This window comes from Copidosoma floridanum, unplaced genomic scaffold (genome assembly GCF_036245765.1).
Source record: "Copidosoma floridanum isolate Cflo_tuat_1 unplaced genomic scaffold, Cflo_Japanese_pri ptg000030l, whole genome shotgun sequence".
NCBI lineage: Eukaryota > Metazoa > Arthropoda > Insecta > Hymenoptera > Encyrtidae > Copidosoma > Copidosoma floridanum.
In genome coordinates, this window is record NW_028321907.1 from 37,762,899 (window position 1) to 37,789,284 (window position 26,386).

At 37.2% G+C, this 26,386-nt stretch overlaps 2 protein-coding genes across 2 annotated transcripts in view; both read right to left on the minus strand.

Annotated features, from left to right (window-relative positions):
• Uqcc1 (Ubiquinol-cytochrome c reductase complex assembly factor 1) overlaps nucleotides 1-10,773 on the minus strand; it is a 296,050-nt gene extending 285,277 nt beyond the window's left edge. The window contains exon 1 of the mRNA XM_089596716.1: nucleotides 10,537-10,773. Coding sequence (XP_089452842.1) covers nucleotides 10,537-10,734 — 198 coding nt within the window. The 5' untranslated portion in view covers nucleotides 10,735-10,773. The remainder of the gene's footprint in view (nucleotides 1-10,536) is intronic.
• Nucleotides 10,774-18,806: 8,033 nt separating this feature from the next.
• On the minus strand, nucleotides 18,807-22,263 carry eco (Establishment of cohesion). Its single transcript, XM_089596969.1, has 6 exons — nucleotides 22,246-22,263; nucleotides 19,937-21,516; nucleotides 19,642-19,858; nucleotides 19,401-19,574; nucleotides 19,110-19,315; nucleotides 18,807-19,046 (listed from the first exon to the last, which is right to left on the minus strand). The coding sequence occupies exons 1-6, from the start codon at nucleotides 22,246-22,248 to the stop codon at nucleotides 18,926-18,928; spliced, it is 2,301 nt and encodes a 766-aa protein (XP_089453095.1). The 5' UTR covers nucleotides 22,249-22,263; the 3' UTR covers nucleotides 18,807-18,925.
• Nucleotides 22,264-26,386: the final 4,123 nt, after the last annotated feature.

The following is a 26,386-nucleotide window of genomic DNA, read 5'->3' on the forward strand; positions in this document are numbered from 1 at the left end:
TCCCCCGGAGGAATCCAGGCAGTCACGTTTGCTGGAAACTTTAGTCAAGAAAGTTTTTACTTAGGAAGCTCATCGGTCCTTTTCAGGTTCATTGGACGTCGAACTACCTTGCCGACAAATATATTACAACCTAATAGAGTTGAAATAAGTAGTCTTTAGGGCTCACAAAAGTCTCATTTATGGCAAAAGTTACAAGAAGTCGCATTAAAAGGAAAACTTCAAATGCATCTCATGAATACAATTTCAGGTGTCAAGAGAATGACGAAAGAATTTATTAAGTAAGAGATCAGCTTTTCACTATAACTCTCATCGTAATCTCTTGAATCTTCCAGACTTCTAAATAGGTAAAATATGTATTTGTATTTTTGTTGCGATCAATAACGTAGAGATTAAGCTCCAGGACTTTGTTACTCTGGTAATAAAGTTGTGAGATGAGAGAAAAAAATTTTTTAATAATGTATTTTTTGTGAGCTTTGAATCTTTACAGCCTTAATAAAAAATTATAAGAAACAAACCAGGGGAAATAAATAGGTCATGTGACCCACGTTAAAAACGAAGTTCTTTAAACATGAGATGAGAATAGAGACACATAATTTCTCAGGTAACAAGGGGGTCGCCAGACCCATACGAAGTACCCCCTGGTTTTTTTCTTTTAATTTTTTTTTATTCTTTATTTTTTTCTTCAATCTTCTTTTTTTCATTCCTTTTTTTATTTCATTTTTTTTTATTCCATTGTACTTTTCATGTCTATTTTTTTTTTTTTACTTATTTTTTGCAATTAAATAGCCAATTAATACAATTTTTGTTTTATTTTTATATAACTATTTAATGACATTTTTCCATTATTTGTTCATCAAATTCAAAATAAGCGCCCTTAAAAACCATTAAAATGATATGTTACACGGAATATACATGTGTAATGATCTTACTTACTTTATTTATTGATTTCATAAATTACTATATTCATACAATTATGGGACATTGTAACATAATTTGTTTGTCAAATTCAAAATAAGCGCGCTTAAAAACCATTTATCAATACGTTTTGCAACTCTACTGCAAGTGTTTGTATTATTAATTTATTAATTTATCAAATAATTTATTTATAACAGTAATTATTAGCATTATTTTAACGCCAAAAAACATTAGGTTTAGAAAAAATCGGTCGGTATTTTGTGCATCAAATGCATAAAATACTAATATTTAATGCGTAATAACGCGCCTTATTCGATTTTATCCACATAACCGTATGTATGCTAATTCAATTATTTGTTTTTTTAAATTTTTTACATAGAAAAAAAATTTTTTTTTTAGGAGGAAGAGACTTCTTGTGAGAGATTTCCGTTTTATGGAAATCTGTCGTTTTTTAATTATTTTATTTTATTTATTTATTTCATACTCCGTCCCTTACGGGTTTGAAGGGGTTCCGTAACATTTTGTACATTTAATATATACTTAATCTACGCTATATAATATATTCATTTTTGCTTTAACTGTTCTTAATATTCTACTTTGTCTTTTTTAAAATAATATTGAAATAAAACAAATTTAATATCACTACACTTCCAATTCTACAAAACTCAATTCTCAAACTTCAAAATTAAACACATGCCTATCAAAAATTCAAAAATTTCTAACTTAAATTATCAAAATTATCAAAATTTCCTATATTTAACTCAGTAAACAAATTTTCTAATACTACTTAACTATCAAAAATTTCAAAAAATTAACAACTCTTTTCTTTAAATTGTCCATATATTTTTTGTATTCTTCATTCTTCCTTGCATTTCTTTTTCTCTCTTCTTTCTTGTCCTACTAATCCTTCTTCTCTCTTTACTACCTTAACTTCCTGCATACGTTCTTTTATCTTTTAGATCTTTTCTGACTCCTTCCTTTTTCGGATTACTTTTCTTAGCACTTCTATCTCTTTTGCATCGTGGCTTAGTATTTTTTCCATTTCTTCTTCATTTCTCGTATCTCCGCAAATCTTTAGTATGTGTCTAAGATCTTCTTCCTCCTCCTTGCATAATCTACACTTCTTATCCTCCTCTCCTTTCCAGTATTCTCTATTTCTGCATTCATTTCCGCATCTAAACCTTGCTACTAACTTTCTATCCTTTAATGGCATATCCTTTTTTAAGTATTCTGGTTCATCTTCTGTTCTTATACCTTTATATGTTCTGTTGGACCGTGAATTCTCTATCTTTTCCATTCTCTTCTCTTTTTCTTTTCTTTCCTTGTTCATCAATATTTTTTCTCTTACTTCCTCCCTGAATTCTACTCCTTTCATAAATCTTGTTTCTTTTACTTTCTCTTCCCGTAGTAATTCAGCTCTCTTTTTTGAATCCTTTCCTATTCTCTCTCTTTCCTTGTCCTTGTCATTTTCTCTTATGCATTCTTTTACTAATTTTATGTCTGACTCCCTAGTTTTCTCTTCAAACTTTAACGCTCTCCTTAACGATTTTATACTCATCCTTTCTAATCTACACTCCTCCTTCACTATATAATCTGGTGTATTGCTGTCTAATCCTAATATCCATTTCATATATCTTCTCTGTATACTTTCTGGTCTTTCTTCTTCTTCCCAGCCCCACACTTCCGCACCAAATAGCGCTATACTTTCTACTAGGGCTGTAAATAATTTTCTTCTTCTTTTATAGCTATTCTTAAATATTCTTTCTCCTATGCTCCATGCATTTTTCATAGCTATCACTGCTTTTCTTTTCCTTTCTTCTATATGCCTATCGTTTCTCCCATTTTTCTGTAGTTTATATCCTAAATATCTTATTTCTTTTACTTCTTTTAATTCCTTACTCCCCCACTTCCACCTTCTATCATTCCTCTTTCTTTTTTCGAACACTAAAATTTTCGTTTTTTTCTCACTTAAAATCATCTTCTTTTTAACTAGGTACTTTTTGAATCTTTTTAACATCTCTTTCAGTTCTTCTTCATTATCTGCTATTAATACTATATCATCCGCGTAAGATAGACTCCATACTTTTTCATTACCAACTCTGCATCCTCCCACCTGCCCTTTCTTTAATTCCTGCTCCTGATCCGCTAAGTACACATTGAACAGCGTCGGGCTCAGTGGGCAGCCTTGTCTCACACCTTTCTCTGTCCAAAATTCCTTGGATTCCTTTTCTCCAACTTTAACTACATTTCTTGTTTCTTTATAAATATCCATAATCTTATTTCTTAGGTTTTCACTCACTTCCATTTCTATTAATCTTTCCTTTAAAACTTTCCTATCCACTCGATCAAATGCTTCCTTTAAATCAATAAAACATGTAAATAATTTTCCTCTTTCTTTGCTTAATTTTTCATCAACAATGTGTTTCAATGTGCATATAGCTTCTATTACTCCTCTTTTTTCTCTAAAACCAAACTGGCTTTCTGATAATTTACCTTCGATTACCTTTTTTAACATCTCATTTAACATACTCAAATCTTATATGCTGTACGTGTCAATGTAACTCCTCTATAATTTTTTAACATATCTTTATCACCTTTTTTGTGAATCAAACAAATCATACCTTGTCTCCACTGATCCGGTAATTCTCTATTTTCCCATACTTTTTTCAGCAATTCCCATAGGGCTGCATCCACTTCTCCCGGCATGTACTTCCATACTTCATTTTCCAGCTTGTCTTCTCCTGGTGCTTTTCCTACTTTTAATCTGGCTATCTGCCTCTCGAACTCTTCCTTGCTCATTTCTTCCTGATCCTCTGCATTTGTTCTTGCCTCTTCTTTTCTTGTCTCTTCTCTCACAATTCCTTCCTTATTCTTCCCATCTAACTTTTCCATAAAATAACTTCTCCACTCTTCTACTGTACACTTTTTAGATATTTCTCTCCTTTGTTTTTTCCTGTACTTGTTTATACATTTCCACACTTTGCCTTCCGATGTTGCATTTTTTATCTTTTCTTCTTTTAATCTTTCAAACCTTTCCTTTTTGCCTCACACCAGTTTCTATACTCTCTTTTTTTATCTATGTAATAACCTCTTTCTATTTTCTTTTTTCTCCACCTTTTCATTATTCTTCTTAAATCCTTCTTCTTCTCCTTCCATTATTCATCATGCCATTTTTTATCCCCTATCTTCCACACTTTACACTCTTTTTCCACCTTAGGTACTGCACTTTCTATTTTTACTTTCAATTCACTCCATCTTTCTTCAACCTCTTTTCCCTTCCGCTCCCAGTCTTAGGAGTCCAATCCCTCCTTGCCTTTGTTCTCTCTTCTTTCTCTACAATTCCTACCTCTACTTCCTTTTCTAGGTATACTTCTAACGGCATATGATCTGATTCCGTTCTTTGTCCTATCTTCATTTCCTTAATCTGATCTAATGCTTCTTGACATCCTATTGCGTAATCTATTACCGACTCTCCTCTGCTACCAACTTATGTAAATTCTCCTTCTTCTCCTTTTTGCCTATTTACTATACACCATCCTTCTTCTGTTATTTATTTTATTAGTCTTCTACCTTCCTCGTTGATCTTTTCGTCTTTCGACTTTCTTAACCTTACGTCCTTGTCATCACTATCACTCTCACTATCACTTCCATTAATCCAACCTCCTTCTCTCCCAGTTCTTGCATTCCAATCTCCTAGTATAAGTACACATCCACTTTCCTTCGTTTTTACTTTTTCATTTATAATTTCCATCGTCTCTGCTACATTTTAACCATATACTCCTATGATTTTCCACTTCTGATTTCCGTGTTTAATCTCTTGCATTACTATATTATCGCTCCATACTTCATGATTTCTACTCTCCAATTTTTTGCTTATTTCTAATATTACTCCTCCTTTCGCTCTACCTTTTTTATGCTCTCTAGTCGCTGCTATACACTTCCACTCATAATTTTTTGACAACTCACTTTCTACATTAGCCCACTTTTCCTGTTCCAACCATGTCTCTACTAACATTATCACATCAAATTCACTTAAATACTCCCACACTTCACTGTCCTTATTTAGCACTCCCGCAATGTTCCACGCACAAACACTAACATTTCTTCTTCTCACTCTCTCCTCCTCTACATCTTCTTGTTCTCCTCATTATTGGCTCCTTCTTCTTTCTTCAGTGAACTCTTCTTTCCGCTCATCATACCTAAACCACTTACCGTCAACCATCATCTTCATAAACCCAATTTTTGTATTCTTTCCTTTACTCCTCTGCTCTTTTGACTTGTTTAAAATAATTCTTTGGATCTCTCTTTCTCTCTCTGTTAGATCGCTTTCTATGTAAACTCCTTTCTCCAGATGTTTTTTATTTGTCGTTACTTCTTCTTTCATTTCTTTACTTGCCAGCCTTACTACCACTAACTTCCTCACATTTTTCCCAGCGTTTACATTTATTTCTTTAACCTTCTCTATCTTGACTTTTACTTTTATCTTTTGTTCAATATATTCTTCGACCTTCTTCTCCAGATTCTCTCCTTCAATATTTGCTCCTTTTATAACAATGTTCGGTCTCCTTTTCTCTCTCTCAGCTTTTTCTGTTTTCCATTCCAACTTGCTTTTTTTTTCTTCTAACGCCTTCTTTTCTTCTATCCACTGTTGCCTTTCTTTTATCCACATCTGTTTTTTCTCTTTCCAATCTTCTTCTCTACTTTTTAGACTACTTATCATGCTGTCCAACTTTCTTTCCAACCTGCTTATCTTATCGTTTAATTCTTTATTCTCTTGATTTTCTTTTGTAAAATTCAATAGAGTATGTTCCTTTAATTTTGCATTTGTATTATTTTTTGTATTCATACTTGCTGCAGGCAGCTTTCCGGCCATTTTTAAATTTTGCCGATTATACAGTTTTCTACTTTACCGACTTCCCTACTTCTATCAACCAGAAATTATATTTATTAGCCTTTCTCGACAAAGTAGTGATCTTCCTTACCGACCTAAATGTTGCTTTTTTTAGGGTCCTTCCTCATCTGCCTCTCAGATTACCCCTTTTATCGACCTCTTTCTCCAATTGCCGCTTCATTTTTCCTGTAATAACTTTTCTAACCTCACTTTCTTTTGAACTTCACTGCACTTTTTCTTTTACTATCACCACTTTAACACTGTTTTCCTGTCCTTTTGTCTCTCGTTTTTCCGCTCACTAATACCTTTCTTTATTATCCCCTATTCTTACTACCCACTTTTTACTTGCCTTACACGTGTTCTCTTTACCCAGACACTACCACACTAATCTCACTTCATCCTTTCAAACTTTTATAATTATTCACTTTACACTTTTTTCTCTGCTGCTTCTTCACTTTTTACACTTCCTCGTACGTTTATTTCTTTTAATTTTTACTTTAATTACTTTTTAATTACTCTTTCCTACGGAGCGCTCTCTCGACACGTCGGCACTCTCTCGCATGCACAACGGAACCCTCCTGTCGTTTTTTAAATTCCAGCCCCTTAAGCACGCGACATAAAAAAACTTCGTTTTAATAAATAATCGAATAAATAATTCATCATTAATTGAACGTGATATCTGTGAATGCATATGAAAATGAAAAATAAGTTACGAACCACACGATAAGTACGAGAAACCGAAACTCTTAAGTCGGCAGCGCTCGTAGCAGAGTTGGGTACTAGACTCATATGCAGGAGGTCGAGGGTTCAAATCTCTTTACTGGAAAGTGTTTTTATTTTTATTTTTTTTTTTTTTTTTATAGAATTGTAGAAGAAAAAAATTCAAAGTCTAGTAAAAATTATTGTGGGAAAACAAAATTAAAATGCGTTTAAAAATTTATTACTTGGGAGTGTGAAGGGGAATGGTGGGCCAAGGTGTGCAGGAGACTAGCACAACACGGTTGGAAGATATAGGGTGAGGGGAAGTGTGTAGGGGACTGTTGGTGAGGGCGACAGGGTAAGGGGGGAAATACAATGAATTAGGAGGAAGACACTTCCTAAGCGACTTCCGTTTCATACAAATCTGTCGTTTTTAAATTTTAGCCTCCCCAGTACGCGACATAAAGAACTTCGTACTAAAAATAGCCCTGTTTATAGATTAAACGGGATAAACTGCAAGTCAACGGCCTTATAAGGCCAACGATTATTTTATGATACAGGGAATGCATGCTACTTTTCAGCATAATTTTTTTTTCTCCCTTTTTACAGCTTTTTACTTGACCAAATAAATTATATGCTTTATGTTTTAAATATAAGAAGATTTTTGTTCTGAGAAGTGTCAAACTATATGTAAAATTTTTAATTGAAAACGTTTAACATTACATGTCAACACATTACGGTGTTCCATTTAGTGAGTCTCGGACAAAGCCGAGACGGGGGAGGGGCCGCTAGTATACTACACGTATAATATTGATACGATATTTACATATTATATACTTTTATATGTAGCTATATATACGGGGAGTACACGTTATGAACGAGAGGGGCGGCAGTAAGCGCGTTGAGAAAGAGACAGAGAGCCGAGCTGAGTCGAGCCGCACGGAGAGATCTCTGGTACTACGGTAGTATGTATAGCCGCGTGCAACAGTAGTATAGTGCGTCGTATACGACTGTAGCGCCCGCGCGCCACAACGAAAGTATATGGCTTCTGCTACCGTAGTATACAGGCCTCCGTGCAACTGTAGGGCGTGAACTATACTACCGTTGCTTCTGCCTTATACTACAGTTGCAACGCTGATATACTGAATTGGTATATTACCCCGCTTACCAACTTTCCTCGGGAGCCATACCAAATCGGTATTGACGGCCCAAGCAAATGTGCACACACACACACATAAATGTGTATATATGTGTATGTACGTCGTTTGATACGGCGGCGGTGGCAGCGGCGGCGCTGCACTATACATATATATCTATAACCTCGTGTTTTCCGCTCGTTTGAATGTATATATATATATATATATATATATATATATATATATATATATATATATGCAATAAACAATATAATATTTTCTCGAGCTTCATACAGTATAGCATACTACTATACACCGGATGAGATCTAATAAACGCATATACAAGCGCTGCTGAAAATAATGTATACAATAGGTAATTTTATCCGAAATGAAATAGTAATTAACTACACATACATCGTTTTCAACAGCTCTACGCGTTCTAAAATAGCCCTCAATAGTATATTGCAAAAATAAGGTTCATGCTGATAGCCTCTGTTTCGCAAAAAAGGACTCGTATTGTATTAGGTAAATGAATAAAAGATAATCATAATGAAAAACATGTATTTTAACAATAAATCATTTGAAAATTATTTTTATTTACAAATAGCAACGTATATATTTTAACTACTTATTTTTGTCAATTACAATGAAATTAATCTCGTACGAATAGCAGTACGTATTTTGCAATCATTTGTAAAAAAATATATACATACATATACATACATTCCAACGAGCGGCAAACACGAGGTTATAGATATATATCTATAGTGCAGCGCCGCCGCCGCCACCGCCGCCGTATCAAACGACGTACATACACATATATACACACTTAAGTGTGTGTGCGTGTGTGCACATTTGCTTGGGCCGTCAATACCGATTTGGTATGGCTCCCGAGCAAAGTTGGTAAGCGGGGTAATATACCAATTCAGTACATCAGCGTTGCAACTGTAGTATAAGGCAGAAGCAACGGTAGTATAGTTCACGCACTACAGTTGCACGGAGGCCTGTGTACTACGGTAGCAGAAGCCATATACTTTCGTTGTGGCGCGCGGGCGCTACAGTCGTATACGACACACTATACTACTGTTGCACGCGGCTATACATACTACCGTAGTACCAGAGATCTCTCCGTGCGAGCAGAATTAAACCGGAGATCGTGCTATCGCACAGGTCGCTTCATAGCGTCGGTCGAACCCCCAAGCGCGCCAATAGATGTTTTACATCAATAAAACGTGCTAAAATACTTACCACAAAGTGTTGTGGGAACCGTATTAATTTTAAAATTTTAATATGTACGAAAAAAAAAGCTGAGAATCGAATTCTCTTTGAACAGATTTGAATTGAAAGGAAAAGACATAGTCCACTCGACCATCGGCAGCTGTAGGGGAGTTGAATAATGTATTCAAGTTATAAAATTAAGTCAATTTTAGTTATAAAAATAGAGTTATAAGATTTCAAAGAGTAAAGTCCAATTGTGTCCATACATATTGGTGAGATATGTACACTACTGAATTGCGAAAAACTGGTTGTCCTTTTATTCATCAATGATTGCAGTAGTTTGAGTGGGGAGGGGGCGCTAAAAATTGTTGTGTGTGTAATGGTTGCACAGGATGGGATATTTTCTTGATTTTTTTTAATGTTTCTTGTCAAAGTGACACGGGAGCGTATATAACTTGAGAGTAGTATGGAACAGCACGTCCTCTTGGTGAAACTGAAATTCAATTCCGGGTCTGCCACGGTTATTATTGAATCTTTCACCGAGAAACAGTTACGATTCGTGGAGATCTCAAGTATTTTTGCACTGCCGATGAACGGTGACGACTTATGTCATGAGAGAACATGAAAAGTTAAAAAAAAATGATAGTCGCAGCCAAATTGGAATGACCCTTCACATTTCGGCGCACTTTGAGCGCTTTCAAGTCCTCTTGAACCACTTACAAGCGCTAGAAGTGTGCCAAAACGTGATCAGCTGATTAACTTTTGTTTACATGTGCGAACATCCGGTCCGTTAGTTAAGCCGGGTTGGGAGTAGATCGCAATAATCGTAACGTTATTAACCAACATATCATTTCGGAATAGAGCCAGTAGAAAAGGAATTATAGGTAACTTTTTAGATAAGATAAGGAAGTCTATTTTTCAAATGGCACTTCACTGTGACAACTTTTTATTTTCTATCCGTTAGTCTAGGTTGCAACTAGTTTATAGAATTGACTGGACAGCACTACTTAATTATCCACTTAACTTTTCACGACGACGAAATATGACAAAAATATTACTGTTCTACATGAATAATGAAATTTCTTAATTATGTTGAAAATTACGGCTGGTTTTAATTTATGACCACCCTCGGGCTTCAAGTCTAGAGTAACTAAAACAGAATTCACATATGAACGTGAGATTATAGTGACGTACCTGCAACCTAACTTCTCACAGGGTGTCATAAAGTTCACATGTACCCACAGGGGCAATAGGTACAGCACAGGGCACCCAGACTAAAAAACTTCGTTTATTGTAATTTACATACTTATGAATAAGTACAACCTACGAAGTTCGATAACATGGATTTTAGATCATAAGACACATTTTTTATTTACTAATTGAGACATGTAGTGGTGCTCCTAGTTTAAATAACTAAAATTTAAAAATTTGGGACTGGTTTTGCAATTATTGCTATATTCTTCTGGCATACAAGAGTTAAGACCCGTATACATGCTATAGCATAATCGGAAACTAATGTCTCAAATCTATGACTATCGACAAATGGATGGGACTAAATTGTTTCAGGGGCAGAAGCTATTTTATAATGGATCCGTCTATAGTTTCATTCATACGTCGCCAAGATCAATAATTGTGTAATTAAATAAACAGTCCAAATAAAAAAAACAACAATCTTACGTAGTTTTTTGATGAGCTCCCAATATAAAGTTTTTTTGATAATTTAGAAAAGAAGCCAGTATGAACACTAGGTTCACAATACTGCCTTTTTAAGTTGACCACATTATAAAAACTATCAAATTTGTTAATACACGGAAATTTTGATGGGCTTATGTATATATTAGAACGAGTGACAAATTTTTTTAATGACACAAACATGATTTAACTTATTCCAGTGTGTAAATAATATACTGAATCATTGCGTGCTGTTGAAAATATCTTTGGGAATCAAAAACGCATACATTTTAGTGTTAAGGCTGTGCCACATAATGAAATATTAAAAATTCAGTGCCATAGACGAAGAAATAGACTGCTCATCTTTCTGTGTGCGGCGCAGAAGCATGAGTAGAAAGAGACAAAACATCGAGCGTGCATTTATATCTATCTCGCACGTTGCCAACGGTAACGATCAGTAAACTAAGGCTTGTGAAGTTGGCGGCCGTAAATATTAAATATTAATATTCTGCACCCATTAAGGGCTTAAACGATTCCTCCTTATTTGCGAATTTATTTTCCACTTGAATTTTTATTTGCGAATCGATAGTTTGCGAGATATTTGCAAAATAAAAAGTTGAGAATGGGCGCGGCGCTAAAGTATAAAAAACTTTGTTATAAGTGCTAAATGGGTTAAAATCCAATTCTACCTGTACGATTCGATTCCTCCTCATTTGCGGATTACAGAGGTATATAAATTAATGTAATTAAATGTCACAAAGTTTGTAAATAATGAATTTAATTATTGAGTGAGAGAATCTAGTAACTTTTGTCTAGTGACTTTAGGTCCAGTGCTCCGCTTCTGTTGTTCGGTACATGTCGTTTTCTCCGTACAGCGGGTTCTACAAAATATTTATCAGTATAGAATTCTTAAGAAGGTATTATTCTATAAATTATTAGTTATAAGTTATTCAGCCTTTGAGTCAATACATACACACACACACACAGACATTTTTCGATGACTATGCAATTTAGAGTAAACCCATTGAATAAACATTTTTTTAAATAAAGTACTTGCAAATTTATTACTTGGGCTGTGTTTGCATAGGCCCCGTTTACAGTCTAATGAAGTCACGTGGTCACTTATGATGAGTGCGAGTGAGACGGTGACATCATGCTGTCTCCCTCGCACTTATTATGAATTATCACGTGACCTTAACAGACTTAATAACAAACCAAGCCTTAGGCGAACACAGCCTGTGTCACTTTTATCCGTTTCCACTGGTCGGTAACTTGATCTTCAATTAGCCAGATTGATCATTTACGCGCGAAATTTAAATGCTTGAGCTGTTTTCTAAAACTTGTCCAAACAAAATTATTACTTGTGTGCTTAGCTGTGGCTTTTCTTGTAATGGTTATAGCTGTACTGCTACTTTTTAGTTGTGTTGTTATTTGTTTCTTGAATAACATCAAATATTAAAATTTCGCGCGTAATAAATATTAGTTTCTTAAGATGAAAAATCTGTACCTATTGACAAATAAATTTTTCCTTGAGTTTGAACTATGTAATGTATGTGTGTGTGTGTGTATTGACCCAAAAGCTGAATAACTCATAACTAATAATTTATAGATTAATACCTACTAAAGTTTTCTATTCTGATAAATATTTTGTAAAACCCGCTGTACGGAGAAACGACATGTACCAAACAACAGGAACGGAGCACTGGACCAAAAGTCACTAGACAAAAGTTACTAGATTCTCTCACTCAATAATTAAATTCATTAGTTATAAACTTTGTGACATTTAATTACATTAATTTATATACCTCCGTAATCCGCAAATGAGGAGAAATCGAATCGTACAGGTAGAATTGGAATTCAACCCAAATTAGCACTTAAAACAAAGTTTTTTATACTTCAGGGCCGCGCACATTTTCGACTTTTTATTTTGCAAATATCTCGCAAACTATTGATCCGCAAATTCAAGTGGAGAAAAAATCTGCAAGTAAGGAGGAATCGTTTAAGCCCTAAATGGGTGCCAAATATTAATATTTAATATTTGCGGGCGCCAACTTCACAAATCTGGCCAGCTGATACAACGTCTACACGGTTGGCAACGTGCGAGAGAGACAGATACACACGTTCAATATTGTGTCTCTTTCTACTTGTGCTTCAGCCTTCAGCGCTGCACATAAGAAGAAGCAATCTATTTTTTTATATGTATATATTCACTGCATAGCTTAAGGCCACGGGCACATGGAGAGCGTAACGCGTACCTCGTGATTTTTGAGCCCATGAGAGTGAGAGAGAGGTCAAATACGCGCACCTCTCTCTCACTCTCATGGGCTCAAATAATTACGTGGTACGCGTTACGCTCTTCATGTGTCCGCGGCCTAAGACTAAGGTTGCAGTTACTTAGAGCGCAATAGAGCATGCAAGATAGAACTGTCCCCACAATGCTGCAGTCACATGGAACGCAATAGAGCATGCAGGATAAAATTGTCCCCATTAGCGGCTGTGTTAAGTGTATTGCGCCGCGCGATAGGTCTATTCTACATCGCAATAGACTTAAAACAGTCGCTTGTAGAAACAATTCTATCTTGCACGCTCTATTGCACTCCATGTGTCTGCAGCCATAACCCAATAAGAACTTAATCCAAAGGCTAAGATCAGAGCCTGGCCAGGCTAACTTTCAATCAATGCTAGGGCCTATCCAGGCTTAAACTCGACAAGAAACGAACGACAGTGTCTATTCGGACACGTTCCGTGTATATTCCGTGAAATAGTTCGTGTACACTCCGTGAGACAACATCTAGATGGCGTGCCTTTCCGTTATCTTCCGTAATCTTTCCGTAAAAATCGTTGTCTACAATACCTCACGTAGTTTCTAGTGGAAACAAAACTCCGTATACTTCCGTGAGGAAAAAAAAAGTTGTCCCTATCAATGTGAGGACAAAGCCAAGTCCGTAATGGTCCGTGAGAGAAAAAACAAAGTTCGTAGTGGTCCGTGAGGACAAAGCCAAGTCCGTAATGGTCCGTGAGAGAAAAAACAAAGTTCGTAGTGGTCCGTGAGGACAAAGCCAAGTCTGTAACGGTCCGTGAGGACAAAGCCAAGTCCGTAATGGTCCGTGAGAGAAAAAACAAAGTTCGTAGTGGTCCGTGAGGACAAAGCCAAGTCCGTAATGGTCCGTGAGAGAAAAAAAAAAGTTCGTAGTGGTCCGTGAGGACAAAGCCAAGTCTGTAACGGTCCGTGAGGACAAAGCCAAGTCCGTAATGGTCCGTGAGAGAAAAAACAAAGTTCGTAGTGGTCCGTGAGGACAAAGCCAAGTCCGTAATGGTCCGTGAGTATAAAATTAAGTTACAGACTTGGCTTTGTCCTCACGGACCACTACAAACTTTGTTTTTTCTCTCACGGACCATTACGAACTTGGCTTTGTCCTCACGGACCGTTACGTACTTAATTTTATACTCACGGACCATTACGGACTTGGCTTTGTCCTCACGGACCGTTACGTACTTTGTTTTTTCTCTCACGGACCATTACGAACTTGGCTTTGTCCTCACGGACCGTTACGTACTTTGTTTTTTCTCTCACGGACCATTACGAACTTGGCTTTGTCCTCACGGACCGTTACGTACTTGGTTTTTATACTCACGGACCATTACGAACTTGGCTTTGTTCTCACGGACCATTACGAACTTGGCTTTGTCCTCACGGACCGTTACGAACTTGGTATTGCCTTCACGGATTGATAGGGACAACTTTTTTTTTCCTCACGGAAGTATACGGAGTTTTGTTTCCACTAGAAACTACGTGAGGTATTGTAGACAACGATTTTTACGGAAAGATTACGGAAGATAACGGAAAGGCACGCCATCTAGATGTTGTCTACACGGAGTGTATACGGACTATTTTACGGAGTATACACGGAACGCACGGAATATACACGGAATGTGTCCGAATAGACACTATCTTTTTGTCTGTTGTGACCTGACCTGGCACGACTCGATTAATCGATTTATCCTGATCCAAATTGATACATTGATAATTGATAGGTAGAAATCGCATGCGCACGAGATTTAGGAGCTGTTCACATAGACATTTTTTGCTTAATTCAATGTGAACGTTCATATTGAAAAGGGGGTTCCACTGTTCCGCTAAACTCAAATTGAGTAAACAGACTGAACAGACCTATGCTGTGTTCTCTGTCAGTCAACGTAGTTGCGACCATAGGCTTTGTTGCCTGATGGAAAAAGAGGTATAGGTCTGTTCAGTCTGTTCACTCAATTTGAGTTTAGCGGAACAGTGGAACCCCCTTTTCAATATGAACGTTCACATTGAATTAAGCAAAAAATGTCTATGTGAGCAGCTCCTTAAATCATTGTAATATATATATATATATTAGCACATATCTGCAAGAAAACAGCTGACAATGTTAATTAATTCTTAATGGGCCAAGAAAGAAACAGAGATAACAAACATAATGAGCATACTATAAGAATAACAGAAGATCCATTGGACGCACTCCTTGATATAGGGATAAACAAGTTGTAAAACGCGATACGTAACCAAGGACACGCGGGCCCCCTGAATCAAACGAACGTGAAATAAATAGAACTATAAAGTATCGCATACAACCAAGGACATGCGGGTCCCTAAATCCATGATGTAAGTAAATAAGGTGTGTGACCCAACCGATTTAAATTGAGACTGTTCCTGCACACATCCGTAATTCCGCCATGTTGTAATTGTGAAGTCTGCTTTGTTTACTTTAAGATATACATGCACTTATGACACTTACTTGAGAACTTGAGTGGTAATAAATTAATATTTTGTAACGAGGCAAAATGGCCTCTATATTCCAAAATGCTCTCGCTGATGCAACGTGTATACAAAGAGCATTATTTGACGCTTCTCCGAACTATTTGTTTTTCGGGAGCTGTATACACGCTGAGAGGAGGGGACGAGAACGCCAACGGACAAACCGTTGAGATGCAGAGACACAGCAGCGCCAGCAGAAAAGGACAAGGAAAGTGCGAAAGCGATTATCGAGACACAGCAGCTGCTGTGTATGAGAGTGACTGCGAGAGGAGATACGTGGCGGCAGCAGTGGCGGCGGCCATTGCTCGAGCAAGAGATCGTGAGTCAGTCTGGAGTCGAGCCTCGAGCTGCACGCTTAAGCGCAAGCAGCGAGAGCTTTGGTGGTTTGCGGGATTTTCGTGGCAAGAGTTGAGAGAGAGTTTTCGAGAAGGTGCGTTGAGTGTTGAGAGAAGAGACAGAAGTGTGCGTGCGAGACGAGAAGCTGCTGTGTTCTCCCAGGACGACAAGGTCTCCAGGTCGAGGACTACGGCCGCTGAGAGAAGAAGAAGAAAGATAAGTGAGAGAGAAAGAGAGAGAGAAGAGTTTGGGTGAAGCCACAGGACGAACGACCCGCTCGAGGACGCCGGACGACATCACGCTGGGTTGGACTCGCGGACGTTTGACCAGGAGGTGAGGCTAGAGAGAGATAAAGAGAAATATTGAGAGAGGGAGCAGTAGTGTGTAGCGTAGACAGTGTGAGAGAGAGAGAGAGATTGTAGTGTAGACAGAGCGAGAGAGAGAGAGAGAGAGTTTGGGTTGACGAGACGAGGTGTACGAAAGACCACGAGGTGCATGGGAGGGCCGCCATTTATCGTGCGTGTTGTCGTGCATAAGGGTAGATAGTAGAGTAAAGAGAGAGAGAGAGAGTGTGTGTGTAGTCGAGTAGAGAGAGAGAGGGAGAGAGTGTATAGCAGTGTAAGAGATTGGGGACGGAGTGTGAGAGTGTGCGTAGTAGTGTGGGTCGAGGACGAGCAGAAGGCCAGGAGCCCCTCCTGGTCCCGGACCAGCAGGACGTGGTGGACGAGCGCTCACGGCTCGCAGGTTGTGAGGCGGAGTCGCTGTAGCGCCGTCCAGAAGACGAGGTGAAGCATTGTGTCGTGTATTGTGAAGAGAGGGAGACTGTGTACTAGTGTTAAGTGTTAAATAAAAGAAATAGTGAAAGGTATTTGTTGTGTGTAAATTAATAGTTCTTCCCGTAGAACGGGAGAACTCCCGCGCCAATCCCCCTTTTTCAAGAGCAGAAACCCATAAGGTGAGAGGGACAACGGTGACGAACGCGATCGAGATTTGCTAACGCTGCGTCGGCGCCTCTTTTCGTTTCAGGTCAAGAAGCAGTGTTACAATTTACAATATGCCATCGTGTTCGCTTATAAATATTTTTACACGAATGAATAAACAGTAAAACATCTTCCTATTGTAGGTAGGGTATGCTCTGTACAATTTACTCAAGATAGTTACGAGAAAAAGCCAGAACACTTAATCGTTCCTAGTGTTACAAATATATTTGTTTTATCCAAATCAGCTGTTCCAACAATAAAATTAGATCCCATATACGTACAGGAGACACTAAATTTTTTTACAGGATTTTTATTTATCTAGTAAATAATTTAATCTCATATAGTAATTTCAGATGTGCAACTAAAAGAAAAGTACAGCTTGAAGCCTCACTGAATACAGCAGCCTTTGAAACTATGAAAGCTCTGTGATGTTTTTAACTATTGTTCTACATAAGTAATGATCCTTTTAAAATATTATCTAATAGTAAAGTTAATTTGTTATTAATTTTTTAATATTGATTTATTTTTGTTATTGCATAGCGGGCTGTTTATATTTTTATAACCGGATGAGAACATTCACAATTAACCGAAATTCATTCATTAATTCAAACAAAATTATAATAGACTTATTAATGATTTTTTTACCATAAATACGTACATGACTTACTTTAAATAATTCCTCTCTGAAATCCTGCAATAATTAATTTTTATTGTCTCATCACTATTCGATATAACTATTAAATGATATTTTCTCGATTTGCGCCATCACACACCTTTTCTAATTACATCATAGCTAAACCCACAAAACCCTGTCCAGCGATGTTTTTATTGGTACGAGAGAGAACGCTACATAGTTACCATAGAGATAATATTATCTGTAGGGTATGGTAGTTACCCATGATGTACGTAGATAAGGTGTGTGATGGCACAAATTTCCGATGAGTCCGAGTCTCTCCAATAGCGTGCCTCATCCGCACATCGTCTATATTTGGATTTGAGCCAATCCGATTGTAGCGGTATTTCAAAAATATGTGATTGTCAATGGTTTTAAAAAGGTTTTAGCTTACATTACAATTTTAAAAGTTATGCTTAAAAATTGTTGCTGAAAACGAGAAAACATCATTCAACAGTTATTTCGAATAGTGATGAGACAATAAGAATTAATTATTGCCGGAGTTAAGAGAGAAATTATTTAAAGTAAGTCATGTACGTATTTATGGTAAAAAAATCATCAATAAGTCTATTATAATTTTTTTTGAATTATTTAATTAATTTTGGTTGGTTGTGAATGTTCTCATCCGGTTACAATAATATAAACAGTCCGCTATACAATAACAAAAATAAATAAAAATTAAAAAATTGATAGCAAATTAATTCTACTATTAGATAATATTTTGAAGGGATCATTGCGTATGTAGAACAATAGTTTAAAAAATCACAGAGCTTTCAATGTTTTAAAGGCTGCTGTATCCAGTGAGGCTTCAAGTTGTACTTTTCTTTTAGTTGCACATCTGAGATTACTACATGAGATTAAATTATTTACTAGATAAATAAAAATCTTGTAAAAAAATTCAGTGTCTCCTGTACGTATATGGGATCTAATTTTATTGTTGGAACAGCTGATTTGGATAAAACAAATATATTTGTAACACTAGGGACGATTAAGTGTTCTGGCTTTTTCTCGTAACTATCTAGAGTAAATTGTACAGAGCATACCCTACCTTCAATAGGAAGATGTTTTACTGTTTATTCATTCGTTTAAAAATATTTATATATAGGCAACCACGATGGCATATTCTTCTTACTTGATTTCTTTGGTGAGATTTCACCTCAGATTTTGACATGATTCGAGAAATCAGGTGAAATTATAGGTAAAATTCATTAACAGAAAAAAATGATGACCTGATTGATGAAGTGCTTCCCGGTGTTCAAACAGAAACTTGAAGTATTTTAGTATTATTAGTTACAATGATGGTGCTTCATGCAAACTGTCATGTGGTGACTATTTTTTTACTCACTTTTATATAAGTCACAACTAGTCCAGCATATTACACTACTAAGGTAGCTCTCAAATATCCTTGAGACATTACTAGTGTATCGTAAAAAATTCGGTTTTAAAGAATATGATGAGACTTTCTTATCATAATTTATGTATTTAATTGAAAAATGAATTTCTTACATGAAGGTGTAGGAATTGAAATTTCTTTATAAAAATATATAAGCAACGACATAAAGTTATTAAAAACTGATTGCAAATGCAAATAGTATGTCTTGAAAATCAGTAAACCTTAAATTGAGATGTTTTTGTATAGTTTTCAGCAAATTTCTTTCCACTTGGAGTTGGTGCAGAGAAAGCAAAGTCTTCTAGAGACATCATGTAACCATAGTAGAATGTAGCTCTAGAATGAATATTTTATTCTCAATTTTGAGCACTTGTAGAACATGTAGAAATTTTAAATTACCTTAGGGTATCAACAAGTTTCGTGGCTATGCCTTGTCTTCGATGGCTCAGCGCTGTCCAAACAACATTTATGCCACACTTTACAGCGCAAGTTTCAGATGTACAACAATTCAACTCACTTAATTCAGGTATCATACGAAACGCTTTTTCTGCAGACTCTGCTACTAAAATTCCTAATATAGTTTTGTCTCTAATGTACATATACACCTTAAAGTTAAACATGTTTGACAGTTTTAGAATAATTCATAATTTTTGTCACCAAGTCTCAATTTTTAGTAATTATAGTAATTACCCGTTTGTCTCTGTAACAAGAAAGTTTCGTGTCGGGAAGTCCTAAATCTTGATCAACAATTTCTAATATTTCATTAACTTTTTTCCAATATGAATTAGAATCTTTGGATTCCACTAAGACTATTCGACTGGAACTATAGGTATCAGCATAAACCACACGTTCATTTTTCCAACCCTATTGGTTAATACTATTGTATTAATATTCAACACTATAATTTAATTTTATACACAAAAAAACTCACCTGAAATTTCAAGGTTTTATAACTATTGTGATAATTCAAATGGGCATTCTCATCATTAGGATCACCAACATAATAAACTATTCCACATTCTTTACATTGAGTGGCACCAAAATTTTTTTGACCAGCATCGATTTGGTATTGATTATCTGTACAGTTTTGTTTTGAAGACAGTAGCCAAGAAAACGTATTTCTCTTGCGTTTTCTTGAAACGTTTTGACTGAAGAAAAAACAAAATTGTGATAAATGAAATGTTTTTAAATAAGTAATAAAGTCATTTTAAACTAAAAAACCTTACACTGTATAGGCTTCAGATAAAATTTTTTTTGAAAATAATGGGTGCAAATCCGTAACCGTCATTTTTTCTGTAGTGCTAGAAAATTTTTTTTCCATTTCATTATTATTTTGGTTTTCTACTGAGGCTGGGAGATCTTCAATGTTCATACTGGAAGTCATATTGCTGAGTTCACTGCCAGGAGACATACATGTATTTCTTGTAATAGTGTTTGATTTATCCTGATATGAAGTCCTAGGGCTAAGATTATAAACAGATTCTCTGGCATCATTATACACATTATCAGTCCAGTCATCTTCCAATACTTTTAGAATATTGTTGACTTTGCTTTGTTTAAGTGACTCTTCAATGTTGGGATCATCAACCGTCAAATCAGTGGTGTCAAATAAAATTCTCTCCAACTTTCTTTCGTTGTACAGATGATCAGAATCTTTGTCCTTGATTGAAATAGCATTTTGTGCAAGAGTGAATTGATTGAGCTTTTTTTTATCATTCACGTCTTTATATGATGGTTTAGTATTGTCTACATTAGTTTTTAGAAACAAGTTCTCTTTGTGGACTTTGCTTTTAACGACTTGATCAATTTTCGTCTGTTTATCAGTAAGCTGTGTTAATTTGTTTTGAAGTGTCTGTCGCTTAAATTTTGGCTTTTTAACAGCATGCCACACACCACAATTTATTTCCCCTCCCTTGTGCTTTTTTGCAGACTTTCGATAAGACAAATGAGATGTGGGCGATATTTTCCGTTTATTAATTTTTTTTGCCTGTTGCTGCACAGGCTCTCTCCAACCCAAGAAGTCATACTTTCGCAATGTCTCATTGTTAGATTTATAAAATGACTTTGCAGTCAGGGTGAAGGCGGGTCCTTCGGCTTTATTATTCTTTATGCCTTCCACCTTAAGCTTCGAATCTCGAAACAGGGCAGCCCTGGCCCTAGGTACCGCCATTAACACTTGATCGCTTTTCTCCGTCTTGGAGCTTGAAAATCGGACTGAATCATCCAGCAAGCACCTCTTAAAGCTGCATTTCTTGATTTCAGGCGATGTACACTCATCTAACGGTTGATTACCCGTCATTCCAACCGACTTCCTCCTGTGCAACTTTGGAACAGCTGCATTGTTGCACTGTGAGCCAATAGGTGTGATCATCCGATTTTCACGGATTGCTTGAAACTGCGTTTGTAACTGTTGATGCTCCTTGGTAATCTTACAGGGCGTCTCTGGGACTACATCATCATCGTTCATGTCGTCACTTACAGAGATAACAGGGCAACAGTTACGCGTTAGTTCACGGCTCCAATTAGTTAGTGGAATAAGTGGCAACTTTTCAGGTGTTGGCAGAGGGGACACAAAGTGTCGACCGGGAGAGCTGTCACAACTGCTTTGGTCTGTCAGGACCAGTGGTGACATGGGACCTAGGTCTGAATCCACATCTTTGATATCTGAGACATTATTAGCTTCCTCACAGGACTTCTCTTGTTCCCGGAAAAGGCTGCGTTTGCTCGAGCAGTGTGCCAAAATGTTGTGGTAACTCTGTCCAAGGACATGATGGGGCATGACAATTAAGTCGTTCTTCTGAATCACCTGTTTCGTAAAAAGTTTCTTAAGGAGAATCAGTGAGTTTCTTAAAATGTAAAAAAGGCAACAACACCTTCAATAATTATTAAATATTTAAGAAGACAAGAATTTATCAGAAATATTATATTTTCCAACATTGATTTGGGTATCTATCAAATATCGCTGTTTGTTCGCACCTATCAAAAATAGGCCTCAATTCATGGAAGTTCTCAAGAGCTTGCATTAGGAATTAAAAATCATATCATTAGGGATCAATAAAAAAATTCTGGTTAAAAATATAGAAAAACTTTTCTACGGTACCCTAAAACTAAACAGTTATTACTGAAAGTTTCACTGCACTCTCTGCAATATGATAAAATCACAAAACCTCCAGTAACTTTAAGCAATTAACTAATACTAAAGTTATTACTTTTGGCTTTTTAACGGCCACTCGAACTGTATGAGCTGAAGTAAGCCCTTAGAGCATATATGCTTTAAGAGTAAGCCTAAGAAAAATTACAATGAAAAATAATTAAAAACAATTGATTGCAAGTAAGGTATCAAGTATAACATATAATAAAATTATTTTTTGGCTAGCAATCATAATCAATTTATTTTAGCAAAATTCTACGTATGTAAACTATTTATCATTAGGGCCACGTTTCCAAAAAGGAGGTGCGGCGGATTGTGGATACTTAGGCTGCAGTCATATGGAGCGAAATAGAGCGAGCAGGGGTCAGGACTCAGGAGCCGTACCATATAACTTTTTTTAGCTTCGCGGGCCCATGTTATAACATAGGCCGATGTACAGAAAAATAGTTATATGGTACGGCCCCAGGCCCCAGGGGTATAATCCGCAATCGCCGCCAGCAGTTACATATGTAAGACGTGACAACGTTACGTGGTTGGGGGCGCTACTGTCGATTTACTGGTGACGTGATCCGCAATCCCGCCAGCAGTAAACAGACAACGTCGGTCTACTTACTCTTTTTCGTGACATTTTTGCTGTGATCCCGCGCAACCCCGCTAGCAGTAAAGCTGTTATTTCCATTTTTCTTTTTGGCACTTGAAACTATTTTTTTGGTCTGCGTGTTTGTTTACGTCTAGCACAATATGCTTTGTTTACAATCAGAAAATGTCACGAAAAAGAGCAAGTAGACCGACGTCGTCTGCTTTATTGCTGGCAGGATTGCGGATCACATCACCAGTAAATCGACAGTAGCGCCCCCAACCACGCAACGTTGTCACGTCTTACATATGTAACTGCTGGCGGTGATTGCGGATTAGTACACCCCAAGATAGAATTGTCCCCGTAAGCGGCTGTATTAAGTCTATTACGCCGCGCAATAGGGCTATCCTGCAGCACAATAGACGTAACACAACCGCTAATGGAGAAATTCCTATCTTGCTCGCTCTATTGCGCTTCATGTGACTGCAGCCTTATCAGTGTGTCAAAAACTTCTCCACTCTTTCTCAGTTCGACTCGTGCAGATCGGCTTACACTTACTAGGTTTGTTCTAAGCCCCTTTTGGTTCGGCCCGGTTCTCTTAGAAACAGAAGTTGAGGCCCATTGATACATTAATAGTCAATTATCTAAACTAGCCGCAACCCTGACGGGCCCACGCAGTAACAAACACATGCATATGCACAGGCACAGTGCACAAAAATAACATTGGTTGGTATGTGTGTACACATATATAGGCACACCGCGCTGTGCATCGTGTATATAGGTATACCAACTAATGTTATTCTTGTGCACTGTACCTGTGCATATGCTTGTAATTTTCACTGTGTAAGTAGGCCTTATCATATTTAAAAAACCTGAAGATTCAGAGAAAAAAAAATATTTTTTGCGAAACGCAGTGTCTATTTTCCACAGACATAAAAGAAATATATACTGCTTGTTCTAATGCAAGGCGTAACAACACAAGTGGAAGACATCCACAAACAAGCTACAACACATCCATGTTCAATGCTGTGTCTCCTTCTACTTGTGCTTAGACACCGTATACAAGAACGAGCAGTCTGTAGGCTCCGGGGCCGTACCATATAACTTTTTTTTGCTTCACAAGCCTGTGTTATAACATAGGCCGATGTACAGAAAAATAGTTATATGGTACGGACCCTGTGCACAAAGCCACCAGCGACAGCTTCGGAATATCGGGACATCACTGACTCAGTCCGCGTAATTACGAGAATACACGGAGAAGCATGGTTGCCTAAAGTCAACAATTTTTTATCATTTATATCAAGATCTTTTCTAGTAGCCCGATCATCTCAATTAGAATCCCTAACTCCTTAACTTTACGATGATATTTTTTTCAGCATCAGGTTTTGCTTTAATGAGTAGTAAAAAAGATGTATAACCTTTTGTCGCTTATACGTGTAAGCTATGTTACATGTGTCAGTGAAGTGTGTTAGACATAGAAATGTAAAAAATAGACTGCTCGTTCTTATATCATATAAGAACGAGCAGTCTATTTTTTATAATGTAATAATATAAGTAACATGTACGGCGCTGAAGCCATAGAGATATTATAGATAGAGGAGGCAAGTCAGCCCCAATAGCGTCCGCTTGGCAGAAAGAGAAAGAGAACTGGACAGGTCTTTCACATCTCTCGTACCTCCCTTTTGATTGGCTCTTATGCACAGTCCACACTTACACTGTTATGTATACAGAGTAAGAGTGTTACAACCTGGTCCTTGGCGTAGAGCATGAATTATTGGTGGAGTTTTTCGTCCGGCAGATGGCGTTGTTAGGGTTAGTTTGTTACCCAGTGAGGCACGAAAGTGCCAGGCCATGGTTAGGAAAATCTCTGCCGCTCTGGAAGTTGGTCTCTAGGTGCTTGTAAGCTCCTGGTGCTTGTACAGTCGTTAGGTCCCTTGATGGAAAGCTCTTCTCCAAGAGATCGTGAATATGATGTCTAGGTTATCAACCTGGGCGTAGGAAATCGTTTTGGACTTTCGCACTACCCTGGCTATTCGTAAAAGATATCCAAAGGCGTGTGTGCCTTTTGGTTTGTAGAGAACAGCGCTCGGAGACAGAATATTTTTTCCGAGGATGCAAGGTTTAAGTTGGTAGCACCTTGCATCCAGCACTCTCAAAAGTAACTGCCAAACTTGCGGGAAATTCAAATTGGCTATATGAAGCAAAACGCAAAACCCCAGATAACTCGACAACATTTCATACACCATAACTCGATAAATTAATCCTAAGCTATTTAACCCAATAACCCAACGCGCCTAAAAGTAGTACCACAAGCTTTAATGATTAAAAAAATACAATAAACAATAACGCAAGCGCCAATCCCCACACAACCCAGGGCGCTTACTGGCCGCTTTGTTTATTAATTAAAAAAAATAAAATAACACAAGCACCGATCACCACACAACCCGGGCGCTTACTGGCCACTTTGTCTATTAATTGAAAAAATAATTAACCGCAAGGGCCAATCACCACACAACCCGGGGCGCTTACTGGCCGCTTTGTTTATTAATTAAAAAAAATAAAATAACACAAGCACCAATCACCACACAACCCGGAGCGCTTACTGGCCGCTTTGTTTTTTATTTAAAAAAATAATTAACGCAAGCGCCAATCCCCACACAACCCGGGGCGCTTACTGGCCGCTTTGTTTATTAATTGAAAAAAATAAAATAACACAAGCACCGATCACCACACAACCCAGGCGCTTACTGGCCACTTTGTCTATTAATTGAAAAAATAATTAACGCAAGGGCCAATCACCACACAACCCGGGGCGCTTACTGGCCGCTTTGTTTATTAATTAAAAAAAATAAAATAACACAAGCACCGATCACCACACAACCCGGAGCGCTTGCTGGCCGCTTTGTGTTTTAATTGAAAAAAATAAAATAACACAAGCGCCAATCCCCACACGACCCGGGGCGCTTACTGGCCGCTTTGTTTTTTAATGTAATAAATAAAATAACACAAGCGTCAATCCCCACACAACCCGGGGCGCTTACTGGCCACTTTGTTAATTAAAATAATAAATAAAATAACACAAGCGCCAATCCCCACACAACCCGGGGTGCTTACTGGCTGCTTTGTGTTTTAATTGAAAAAAATAAAATAACACAAGCACCGATCACCACACAACCCGGGCGCTTACTGGCCACTTTGTCTATTAATTGAAAAAATAATTAACGCAAGGGCCAATCACCACACAACCCGGGGCACTTACTGGCCGCTTTGTTTTTTAATTGAATAAATAAAATAAGGAATAACATTCCGGAATGTTATTTTATTTTTTTTAATTAAAACACAAAGCGGCCAGTAAGCACCCCGGGTTGTGTGGTGATCGGTGCTTGTGTTATTTTATTTTTTTCAATTAAAACACAAAGCGGCCAGTAAGCACCCCGGGTTGTGTGGGGATTGGCGCTTGTGTTATTTTGTTATATTTTTAATATATAAACAAAGCGGCCAGTAAGTGCCCCGGGTTGTGTGGTGATTGGCGCTTGTGTTATTTTATTTATTACATTAAAAAACAAAGCGTCCAGTAAGCGCCCCGGGTTGTGTGGTGATCGGTGCTTGTGTTATTTTATTTTTTTCAATTAAAACACAAAGCGGCCAGTAAGCACCCCGGGTTGTGTGGTGATCGGTGCTTGTGTTATTTTATTTATTACATTAAAAAACAAAGCGTCCAGTAAGCGCCCCGGGTTGTGTGGTGATCGGTGCTTGTGTTATTTTATTTTTTTCAATTAAAACACAAAGCGGCCAGTAAGCACCCCGGGTTGTGTGGGGATTGGCGCTTGTGTTATTTTATTTATTATTTTAATTAACAAAGCAACCAGTAAGCGCTCCGGGTTGTGTGGTGATCGGTGCTTGTGTTATTTTATTTTTTTTAATATATAAACAAAGCGGCCAGTAAGC